Source organism: Meriones unguiculatus, chromosome 11 (genome assembly GCF_030254825.1).
Source record: "Meriones unguiculatus strain TT.TT164.6M chromosome 11, Bangor_MerUng_6.1, whole genome shotgun sequence".
In the NCBI taxonomy this organism is placed as follows: domain Eukaryota; kingdom Metazoa; phylum Chordata; class Mammalia; order Rodentia; family Muridae; genus Meriones; species Meriones unguiculatus.
The window spans coordinates 100,737,204-100,749,737 of record NC_083359.1 but is presented as its reverse complement, the minus strand read 5'-3'; the positions used below and the strand labels follow the sequence as shown (position 1 = coordinate 100,749,737).

Here is a 12,534-nt window from a genome sequence, read left to right as displayed (position 1 = left end):
CCCATTTCTCCTTCCTTCTCTTCTTCTGGACAGCTGCTGAGCGTTACAGCTTGCTCTTTCTGTGGTCTTTTTTTTTCTTCTTCTTCTTCTTCTTCTTTTAAACTCCATTTTAGTCCATTCTTAAATTATTTTATTAGTGAGGCTAAGAACCCTAAGAGAGGACCCTGATCTCCCAGTATCACTGTTCTGATCTTAGTTGAACCCAGTTTCTTCCCTTTACTGCAAAACCACATTGCCATGGGCCCTATACCTATCATGGCAATCCTACAGGCCATTTTCAGTTTTCAGGGTCACTGAACAGCACCAACTAACATCATCTAACACTTCCAGACCTCCTCTCCAGGTACAGCTTACATACCAGAACTTTTCAGAACCCTCTGGGTGATTCTAAAATACAGCAGGATTCAAACACATCTATAGAGCTAGGAACCTCTCTGTGAAAGAAACGGAGAAAATGACCTTGTATGGGTCTCTGGCGGGAGAGCCGCTGTCAGGGGTCTGGTCAAGCACAGGGTTCCTCTGAGGCAGGCTTCCCAGTGGTGAAGCTCAGTGCCGGTGAGGCAGCTGGAGCCCTGGACAGAGCGCTGTATGCCCAGTTCCTGTGTTCATGGGCCCACCAGGCCTAAGAAGTTATAACAGTAATGGTTTTAATCATCGTCGTTTTCAGAGGATAAGATGGTGCTCCCTGGGGAGGGTGCCAGCTCAGTAACAGTGACAGCAGCAAAGCTCGAAACCGTGAAGACTACAAATCTAGAGGCAGCTGAAAAGCTCATCTCCATCGTTTTTGCAAACTGCACAGCACTTGCGAAATCTGAAGTGATTCCCAAGAAGCACACACATTTAATTATTTGAGTTAAATCTAGCTGCTCATGCTACGTACCTTAAAGAGGGAAAGCAAAGCAGAAAACGTGTGTTGTTGCCAAACCCCGGTCCTAAAGCCTCACTCTGAGCCCAGGCGCTTGCCATATAAGCAAAACTGACACACTATATAAATGAAAACACAAACAACCTTATTTACAAATTTGTTCAAAACTAGAGAAGAGATTCTCTTGCCTATAGCAGTGTTAACATGTAGAAACGTGTAGAAAAGATGAAGGAAAGACAAGAAGCATGTGTTTCTCTAACTGGGAGACAGTCTTTCTCCTGCCATTTCCATTTCTAGCATGGTATCACTCCCGGGGACCCCAGCTCCTAAGATTCCCATTACATTAGGAAGAAACAATGGACCAGACAGACACAGTAGTACACACCTTTGATCCAAGCTCTTTGAGGATGGGAAAGGTCAAGGACAACCAGGGCTACATTTCAAGCACCTGTTTCAAAAACTGAAAGCAAAAATAAAATCCCCAAATTTCCCCTGCAGCACTGATGATACACTGGGCAAGGCCTTACCCACCAGGACACTTGTCCAGAGATAGAGGACAAAGCAAAAGAAAAGAAGAAGAGGTATTTTGTTTTGATTTTGTGTTTTAGTATGGTAATTTTCTGTGTGTTATACTGCCTTTTGCAGGTCATTTGACTACGTCGGAAAACGAAGCCTTATTGTTAAAGTTGTTGTTGTTTTTCTTTTTTACAGTGATGTAACTCTTCTGTGTTTGCCTTGTTTTGTGGTGACGAACAATTTCTCTTATCTGAGTGTTTCACCTTTTGATGCTTTTAAATAAACTTTCCCAAGCCGGAGTCTGCGTCGTGCCTTCTGCGCTTCTAACTTTAGGATATTCCAGAAGAACCTTGAAACATCCATACAGACCTGTAAGGGAGAGAGACTTTAAACTTATGGTCACAGCATGCTAACGTCATATATGGGCAGCACTGTCGAGCGAAACATGAATTTAATCATCAGAATACAGTTGCACAAGAGCGTCCCTAGAGCTGTGTCCTAAAAGTCACAGGAAACTCCTGGACACGTGACATAGTCTCCATCCCAGTGCGTGCAGCTGTGTTACATTCTGGATGGCACAGAAATGGTTAAAGTTTCTAATTGCTGATTACAGTGGACATAAGATGCTTAATTGTGATTGTTTAAAGTCTTTGCGTCCGATAGCAGCTACTGCTTTGCTCTGGTGATTTTATAAAAGTTTTTTCAGGCTAGGTTATCGTTCTGGTGTTCTCGGCATCAAAGACATTCACATAAAGGACACTAACGTGACAGGATAGTGACCAGTGACCATCACGCCGCTGGACAGTGTGTGTGATTAGGAAAGTCTGATGAAAACATTGATAGGTTCTTAAACTGCTGACTGATGTGGGGTCAAGAGGGACAACGAGGCAGGTTGTTGCAGGGTAAGGAGTTTGCAAGAAGAGTTATGAACACCACAGATTTCAGTGACAATTTCAGAATTTGAGTTTCTTTAAAGACACAGAAATATTATAAGAATGTGTTTTCATTTTAATCCCAAGTGTGGGGATATGAGGCTACTTCAGACTGTCCACAGCAACTGACTGATTTACCTCATGCTCTAGCAGAGGCGTGGTTTTTACCAACTGCAGATAGTTTCTGCAATTGTGTAACAATTAGAATTCTGGGAACTTTTCAGAGGGTACATAAATGCAAGAGCCCCAATAAATAGTTGGGTGATTGTTGGTCATTTAAGGAAGTTAGTCAGGTTTGTTAGTAGTTGTAGTCAAAGAAGACACAAACGAAAGAAATTGGATTCAGGGATTTTTTTTAAATTCTGCTCTCCCCTCTATCCTTGTTTCTCTCCTATCTAATGTTAGGGGGGTGAAACCAGGGGGATAAAGGATTGGGAAAAAGAAGAACCCACGAAGTAGCAAAGACCAGCTACAATGGATTAGGCAGGCTGGCAGGTAGGCAGATGGATGGACAGACAGATGGATGGATAACATCATGGCAGGGTCCCTGAAAAGAATTTAGACCTCAGTGCCAGAGACAGCATGGTGGGGCCTCTGAAAAAATGTGTCAGAGACAAGGTCCCTCTGAGGAAGTGGTAAGGTTTCACAGCTAGAACCTACGCTAGGCTCTCTGATTCCCCAGCCAGTGGCAAGGAAGGGGAATGGTCGTATATGTTGCCATGACTAGTAGCCCTTTGATATACCTGTAGTAGTCAGGGTTTAGAGGGAACAGAACACATACACACACACACACACACATCATTTCATAGCAATGTGGTATGTGTATGTGTGTGTGTGATCTATTAGAGTAGCTAACAGGCTGTGGTCCAGGTGGTCCAACAATTGCTGTGCCATGACAAAAAGGCCAAGAATCCAGTAAATGTTCAGTTCATGACACCAGATACCCCAGCAGTCTCAGTCTGGTGCTGGAGTCTGGGAAGATTCCTGGATAGTTGCTGGTCATCAGTCTACACTGGAATCCAGAAGTGGGTTCTAACCCTTCCTGCTTGGGTTTAAGTTGATTCCAGATGCAGTCTAATTGACAACCAAGATGAGCTGTCTCGGGGACCAAACCTGGAAAGGCAATTTCCCGAGTAAGAAATCTGGGCACCTGGACATCTGTTAGCTAGGGGTTCAGTGTTCACAGGGTGCCTGTTGGTGTCTGTGGAAGGGGGCGATTGCTGTAGTTATTGTGAGCAGCAGTCTGGTCTAAATTCCAACTCCGACCAGGAACAGGCAGTCAGGGATTAGTCACACAGTATTACAGTAGCCTCAACGGGAGCCCTGTGGAGCCTCATTAGAGAAAGCCATTTCTCTGGCCAGGGTAGAGACCCAACATTCTAAACTATCCGAAACATGAGTTGATCTGGCTGTGTGTGTGGGTCTCTGCAAATGCTGCGGCCAGCAGAGTATCAGTCTGCACGAGGCGAGGAGATCCTGTTCAGCAGGATTCAGCTGCCCACGTTGGTTCAAACTTCTAGAATCTGGCACAGGGCAGTTTATTTTGGGCATATTTAAGTATAGTACAATTTGGGGAAAAAAAATTTTTCTGATGTAACAATACCCTGTGTACAATAAGGTATAATTACATCGAAACTCTTCTCAAAGTACATGCCACCTCTTCCATGAAGATGGGTTACATGTGTTAGTTACCTTAAGAGCCCAGGGGAGCAGCTGGTGTGGTCTGTGTCTTACAGCTAGTGCAGAGGGCTATTAACTACCTCTGCTCAGGTCACCAGGCTCTAGGTGAAAACAGGTTCCACATCTCTTCCTTCAAAGAGACAACCCTGCTTATTCAGCATTCCTGGTTTCCATACTTCTTATCTATGGGCACAAGGATCTCTGTGCTTCCAACACAGCTGGACTGGTCACCTGGCTGTGGAACCACCCCTCAAGGAAGTAGTTTCATGAAGCCATGCTGAAGAGACAGAAGGAGAAATTATCCCTTTAATGAGATAATGCACTTTCCCGTCACAGAATTCTCACCCCTTGGTGCAGTGGTTCACAGAACTGCAACCATGAGGCTTCCCAAATCTGCTTTTCTGAATCACTCAGAAAAGTGTAGGGTTTTTTTCTTCTTTGCACCTCTTTTCTAAGCATGCTTTATATTATGCCAATATAATTATTTATGTATCATTAAGTAGCAGAACTTGGACTTAGTAGGTTTGAAAAACAAGAGAAAGAGAGAGGATGAGAAGTTGGAGGTGGGAGTGAGAGTGTGTTTTTTAAACTACTCAGCTTAAGATGTTTTGCCACAGTGGCCTGAGGGCCCTGAAACAGGGCTACTCAACTCTGCCTCCATGAGCCCTGGAAAGAATCTAACTGTCCTCCATTGTGTAGATGGATAAATTACAGTGCACATAAGCATGAAAATAGCTCAGAAATAAAACTGAAAGGGATGAACTTCATGTCCAGGGCAGCAGAGATCAGCAATTCTCAACCTGTGGGCCTTGACCCCTTAAAGGCTCGCCTATCAGATATCCTTCATTTTTATTTACATTCCAATTCATAACAGTAGCAGAGGTATAGTTATGAAGTAGCAACAAATAATTTTATGGTTGGGGTTTCACCACAGCATGAACTATTAAAGCATTAGGAAGGTTGAGAACCACTGGCATAGATCAATCCAAAGAAACAAACCAACAAACAAAACAAAACAGCCGGACTTCAAGGCTACCTATTATGCAACTCATGGAATATTCTGGAAAAGACAAATCTGTGCAGACAGGAAGCCAATCAGGAGTTTTCAGAGTGGGCCTGTGGCAGTGAGCTGACTTGTAAAGGATTTTGTAAGGTGATGGAATGGCTGATCATGTGGCAAAATGATTCGGCAAAATAAATGGATTTCATTGTAGGGAAATTACTTTAGAACAAGTAAGCCACCGTTCTTAAGCTGGAACTTGAAAACACACATACACACATACATACGCGTGCACACACACACATGCATCTTTATTCCAGTTCCTCAGTTTCCTTTCCAGAAAGGAAAATGTCCAATGGGAAGGATGCGACCTTGCTGGTCAGAGGAGAACTCTGCTGAAGCCAACTCTAGACTCACATGGGACCACGCTGTGACAGCCATGTGCCACGTGACACTTGGAATCTGGCCTCCCTGAGTGAAATTGGAGCAAGGGAATCATGTGAAATGGGGGTGCTGCAATGTGGACACAGCACTGCAGAACACCATGGGATACGAGCAGGAACTTTTCTGGTACCCATAAGGAGTTCACGGGCACGGAGGTTAATTATGAATTCAGAATTTTAGTTGTGAACCAAAGTAGTAAAAGTGTTATTCATAGGGGAAAAATGCTGATTATTTCTTGGATTTACTTCATACCAGGGATTTTGTTCTTTCATTTATTTTGAGGAAGGGTCTTGCTGTATAGCCCAGGCTAGCCTTGAACTCTGTCTCCCTACCTTAGCCTCGAATGCTGGGATTGCAGGTTTGTCAACCATGCCGGGCTTTTATAGACATTTCTGTTTAATATTTTAACAGTTTTACCAAGTGAACTAGACATTCTAGATTGCCTACTTGGCAGTCCCCTAAGGCCAAGGCCACATAGTTTAGGTATAATTTTGAAGCATTTTACTCTTTGGGGCCTATTAATCAGCTTTAGCGGTAGCGAATGACCAGTCTCAAATTCCAGTAGATTTCAGCCTTAGCCATTTCTCTTCCCATGTAACCCAAGGACAGTAGCTTGGCTATGGCTACCCTTCCCTGGGCTCTGCTGACCTTGCCTATGGTTCAACTGACTGGTTGGGCTAACCTGGACTGGCAAGACTCTGTGCATCCTCTCATTCATCTTCTAGGACAATGGGGCAGCCATGGTCTGAGACATGGCATGGCCCTAATGTCTGTGAGGACAAAAACCTCAACACTCAAATTCGTGGGAATCTTAAGTGCAGTGGGCAGTCCACATGGCCATGCCCAGCGTCATTCAGCAGGTAGTTCGGCAAGAGATCAGGAAGTCAGTGACTGCCACCTAGTAACGAATGCAAGCACCTCCAGGAGCCCACGCGTGGACACGGATTACTATACAGCGTTGGCAGGAGAATCTAGGAACAAACATAAATGTTCAGTGGTGAGGTGGGTAAAGAAAATATAAAGGGAGTGGACTGCATCCAAACTCACGCAGCCAGGCCACTACGCTGTGGAGTGAAGAAATCAAGCTGCTCGTTTCAGTGGTTACTGTAACATTTCAGTAATCTATAAAATGGGGAGAGAGGGAGAGAGGAGGAGAGGGAGGGAGGGAGGGAGGAAAGCAGGGGAGAGGAAGAAAAGAAAGGGGGAAAGAGAGGGGGGAGTTAAATCAATTTCTCAAGGTATTTATTTGGTTTTGAGATAGTCTCACTGTGTAGCCCATCCTGACCCAAAATTGTCTATCCTCCTGCCTCAGCTTCCTGAGTGCCAGAACCACAGGCACATGCTACCATGCCTGGCTTGCAATGTCATCTAAAAGATACAATTCAGCCAACATGCATAGTCCCCCCATGCAGAAATAAATGAACCCCTCTTTGGGACCCCAAAAGTCCCTCACAGGGGAGCAGATATTAGAGATTTTAGCCAAGAAAAGATGGTCTTGCTGGGTCACAGAAACCCCGTCCTTTTCTTCTTAAACTTAACTTCACTTCAGTAGGTAGTGGGTGGTGTCTTTCCGAAGGGAGTTCTGGGCTGTCCCAGTTCTCAAACCAGCAGCTGGACAGTGTCTCCATCCGGGGATACAGGGGCCCAAAGCACACCCTAGAACCATCCTCCTCTGCTTTTCTTTCCAGCAGGGGCTGAAAGCCCATTTTCTCCACAGGCTTTGACAGCTGGGGTTCCCTGCAGTGTATAACTAAGTGCTCGCAGAGAGCAAGGGGTGATTCATCAGCCAGATCTTCCAGGATGACTAAGGGCTTAAAAGGGGGAAAATGATTAAGGAACTATTTGGGGGACCAAGGAGTCTATCAACCCTGAGTCACAGTACATCTGAAGCTGTATCAAAGCAGGGTTGATTTGCTTGAGTAGGGAGGATGACGGCAGCTTAGGACCTGCTCTGCCAGGGGCATCACTCTAGCCACGAATGTGCCAAGGCCACTCAACTTCAGGGGGTTCTCAGAGACAACAGAAGTACAAATGGAAAGCCTTGATGTAATTTTCTTCAAATGAACCTCACTTCATGTCCCAAGGATAAACATGACATGACTGACCAGTGGCCTGGGGAGCCCTGAGAAAGAGCAGCTGGCATGGCTTTTCTGCCATCTGCCAAAATCCGGAGTCCCCTCATTTGTCAGCCTGGTTCTCTGGCTGTCTCCTACTTGCTGCTCTGGCAGCTAACTAGGCTGTGACTCTTCCTGCCCCTCCTTAACACGGCTCCTGGGCTGTGTAAACAGCTTCCCTGCTGTTTTTTGTTCCTCAGTTCTACTGGAAAGCAGTGCCCTGCTGGGAATCCAATCCCTGTGTTCCCTGAGCTGCTGCTGGGCTGGGACTGATGGTGAGGAGGTTTCTAAAACACAGATAAAATTACTAAGATTTCTAGCCTGGATGGTCGCCTGGAAGGCCTTTCCCCTCAGCTAGCCTCCTTCTCCCATGGCAGCACAATGGTCCAGCAGCAAAGGAGCATGTCAGAAAGAGCAGGAGGAAAAGCAAGCTAAACTCACTTGGCTTCCCTCCACTAGCAGCGACTACAGGACATCCTGAGTCACTATTCTGAGGATGGAGTGGGTAATGCCTACTTTAGCGAGCTAACAGCGGGTCAGGTGTGAGGTCAAGCCGCAAAGGCCACAGGGCAATCCTTTGTCTTCCTCTCCCCAAAGCTGCTTGCCTGGTAAAGGTCTCCATTGCCCTGGGGATCCCAATGCACAGCAATTGGGCCATCAGCCAGCAAGGACTTTACTAGCTCATTTCCTCTGTGTGAGAGTAAGAGAGAGTGTAACTTGCTGTCTGAGTTGGCAAAAAGAAAATAAACTTTTAAAAACAAGCAAGGAAGGACGGAAGGAAGGAAGGACGGAAGGAAGGAAGGAAGGAAGGAAGGAAGGAAGGAAGGAAGGAAGGAAGGAAACTGTATCTCAAATTCAAAAGTCAAAGCTTTTCCTCAAAGTCAAAGGCTTTTGACTCCTTGTGGCTCCAAGTCCCATCACAGCAGCAGCCACAGCCTTGGTGGGAAACAGGCAGCCAGAGCCTTCATCACACCAGGTCCATCCTCTGGCCATGGGTAGACCCAGCCCTTTCACCAGCTTTTCGGGGAGAAAGCAGGCGGCTTCTACAATTATCCACGCATGATCTCACAGTGTCGACCCTCCCCAGCTCCTTATCCATCAAACCCACAGCTACTTTGGGTTTTTGTCTTCAAAGAAGACCGGGGCGGATTTACTCCTGCTGTGCTAAAGAGCCCCCCTTCCCAAGGGCTATGGCAGAGTTTGCTGGACAGGGTGGCCATGTGCAGGCGAGGCGGTGAGGGTGGGGTAAAGGGAAGATGGTGGGAGCAAAGAGTTGAATGTGGTTTGTTCTTCCTAAAGCCCCTGCTGAGATTGGTTGCCATCTTGGTAGTCCTGGGAGGCGGAGCTCCAGCCGAGCTGAGAGCAGTGAGGGATTAATCCGCTTCCTGTTACTATAGCAAATTCTTGACAGCAGCAACTTATTCTTAAGCAGCAAAGTTTGGGCTCCCAGTCCGTGATCACTTGATTTCATTATTTTGGGGCTTGGGGTAGGATAGCACATCATGCTGGGGACATTAGTGTATTAAACTGTTCACGCCATGGCAGCTAGAAAAGTGAACAGTTTAAAACGCTACGTGTTCCCTTCTCGGGAAAGGCCCTGCGGATCTCGATTCCTCCCACTAGGCTCCACCTCCTAAGGGTTCTGCTGCCTCCAATAGCATCATAGTTAACCATGGGGTAACACATGAGTCATATGGACATTTCAGATATAAATAATAGAAACGTTCTTCTCTTAGGGGTGGGTTTGCTATTGCAAGGGCTGGTTATTACAAAGTGAGATCTCACACACACACACACACACACACACACGCAGATTTGCCCTTCTGCTGTCCGCCATGTTGAAATGGCCTGAGGCGCCTGTCAGCACTGTGCTCTTAGATGTCCTGACCTCCAGAACCTTGAATCAAAACAAACCCTTGTCCTTTACAAACCCACCAGCCTCAGGTCATCTCTTATGACATGGACAAAGGACTGAGACAACAGAGTAAAAAGTCAGGGCAGTTCTTAGACATGCCTTTCCTCTCCTTCTCAGCTTCCAAACGCTAGCCATTTAAAGAAAAGAAAAAACAAAAAAACACCACCTTTCAACACTTCAGTTTCTGGGGCTGTTTATCAGTTACTACAGGTCCTTGATAATCAGAAGAGCTGAGTTATAATAGCAACTTCAAGAGAGAAAAACTTTTTTTTTAACACAAATCCCCCCATCTACCCCCCATAAACCAAAATGTGACTGTGCACCTCTCTGGGTGGCTCTGACAATGTTATTGGCTACCGTCAGCTCCATAGGATGCCGGACAACTTTCAGGCTATCCACAGGACTGAGGAAGGCGTCTGCGAAGACCACAGTTCTACACCCAAGTGCCCACAAAGCAGCTGTCATCGCTGAACAGTACGTGATTCTTGGTGGCATTTGGTGAGTGACAACAAAAGAAGTTGGTACGGGATGTACCGCTGATGTCATGGGGATAATTATACCACGGAACAGCTGCTGAAATCTATTTTTAACATAAATCTCAAAGATATACATATGAAGATGGAGGGTTTTGTAAACCTGGGAGAAAAAGAAGGAAGAGACGTACGTTTAAGTGACTTGTGTGAGCTGGACAAGTCTGCTGTTTACACCTTGAAGGTCACTGATGGCCACTGTCTGCATCTTCTCACCTGCCAGCCCTCAGCTCCCCGGAGAGCTGGAGGCTCTTCCTTGCTCTTCTTCCTCGTCATTCTCCTCCTGGTAATTTCCCAGTATAGTCTTTTCTCCAGTTCTCCTCCTGTCTATGTCCCAGTCCCCCACTGCTGCCCCCAGACAAGGTGAGGGGATGCTTAGGAAAGCCGACTCCGTCAGACACACTTGATCGGAGTCTTTGAGGAACATTGGGAAATTTCATAGAATCCTTAAACATCAATGTTCCAGTCCATACAGCCAAAACAGCAACTGGACTGGCACAGTGGGAATGTTCCTCAGCTAGGTCCACTCTCTGTACAATGTCAGAGGACGCCGATTCATCTACACAACTGTCATTTACCCTGGGGTGGCTTTAACCCTGTAGGCCTCCCTGGCGCTCTCACTAGTGTAAAGAGGAGAAGGCGAGATAAATCATCCTGGAAGAAGAGGAACAGGGGAAAAAGGAGTTTTTGTTTCAGTTCCTGTTCTAGGTTATTGTCCATGGTAGTGGAGGAGTCAAGGCAGGGACTTCAAAGCGGCTCATCCCCTCACACCCACAGTCAGGAGCAGAGAGAAATGAGTGCATGCATGGCTACTTGCTTGCTCGTTTGTTTGCTTTTGGCTCAGTTTCTCTGGCTCTTAGACAGTTCGGGACCTCCTGCCTATGGAATAGCGCCATGGACAGTGGGCTGGGCCTTCCCACACCAATTCATGTAAGAGAGTCACCACAGACTTGCTTACAGGCCAAGCTCATGCAGTCAGCTCCCGCTCAGACTCACACTTTTCACGTGATTTTAGACTATGTCAAGCTGAAACGAAAAGCTAATCTAACCTGCCTCTTGTATCACACCTATGTAAGGATTCCTGGGGGTTCGTGTTTTAGTCATCTAGAAGCCAGCCAGGTGGAGCATGCTGTTCAGCCCAGCACTTGAGAGGCAGAGGCCGATGGGTGTCTGTGGACTCTGTGGGTTTGAGGCCATCCTGATCTACATAATGAGATACCCTGTCTAAAAAAGAGAAGAAGAAGAGGAAGAAGAAAGGATAACTCCAATTATCTCTCTCTCATCTGTCAAAGCATAATCCTCATAAAAAACCCATACTGAGTCGCGTGTCTACATGTAAGCCTGTTCCATCCAGGGATGATGTCACTGTCCTCTGAGCTGACCCTTGACCTGTGTAGGAGCAGGTCAAAGGTGCTAATAACTCACTGCTACAGTGATGTTGGTGCTTATCTTACATCCAGTGTTCCCCTGCATTTTCTCACCTCCGCTAGGGTAGCCCATTGACAACAGCCTCTGCACCAGTAGGGGAGCCAAAGTCAGAGAGGCTAAGGGTCACGCACACAAGGACACAGAGTAGAATGACAGGCTGGTTTGGGCTGAGCTCTCTGTATCCCAACCCTTCTGTTGCAACAATACTCTTATCACGGTGCAGGTAAATGTGTTATCACAGTAAATGTCAGTGAATAAGCACGTCCTTAATCTTAGTGTCTCCAGGCAGGATCATGTACATAGCCTTGATACAGGAAGACTTATTTTATAATACAGTCATGTTAACATGACCCTTCCTAAAATAAAAGGCAACTGCTAACCTCAGGGCAAGATTCATGGTGATGGGCTAATACATCTGTTACCAGCTGTGCTGGTCAGCTTTCTATTACTGTCATAAAATATCTGAAACAATCAATTGTTTAAAAAAAAAGATGCTTCACCATACAACAAGGATATTGTTCAACCATGTTCATAGCAGCTTTATTTGTAATAGCCAGAAACTGGAAATAACCTAGATGTCCCTCAACAGAAGAATGGATAAAGAAAGTGTGGTACATTAACACAATGGAATAATACTCAGCCATTAAAAACAAAGAAATTATAAAATTTGCAGGCAAACAGAACTAGAAAAGATTATCCTGAGTGAAGTGACGTAGTCCCAGAAAGACACACATAGTATATACTCACTTATAAGCAGATTTTAGTCATATAGTACAGGATAGACATGCTATAATGCACAGACACCCCCCCCCCCCCGCCAAGAAAAGATAAGTCTTATAGACATCTTAGGCTTCATGTCAGCCCACTAGTTAAGGGAGAGGGGTTATCTCTGACACAGGCTATGTTGCATGCTTTCTGATCGCTTCCCCCTACAAGGCCACAGAGGAGGAAGAGGAACTCAATCTTCATGTAAATGGACGAGCTGGGGTGTCTGGGTAGGGGGATTCCCCTATTATGAATTATAGGGGGAGGGGATGCAGGCAGGAGGGTGAGACTCGGAGGAGAGGAGGGAGGGGCATTTGACTAAGATGTAAATGGAATTAAGAGAGA

At 45.9% G+C, this 12,534-nt stretch overlaps 1 protein-coding gene across 1 annotated transcript in view; it reads right to left on the bottom strand.

Annotated features, from left to right (window-relative positions):
* Window positions 1-10,272, bottom strand: part of Dnah14 (dynein axonemal heavy chain 14) — a 242,443-nt gene extending 232,171 nt beyond the window's left edge. The window contains exons 1-2 of the mRNA XM_060365100.1: window positions 10,213-10,272; window positions 9,790-10,102 (exon numbers count right to left, since the gene is read on the bottom strand). Coding sequence (XP_060221083.1) covers window positions 9,790-10,102; window positions 10,213-10,272 — 373 coding nt within the window. The remainder of the gene's footprint in view (window positions 1-9,789; window positions 10,103-10,212) is intronic.
* Window positions 10,273-12,534: the final 2,262 nt, after the last annotated feature.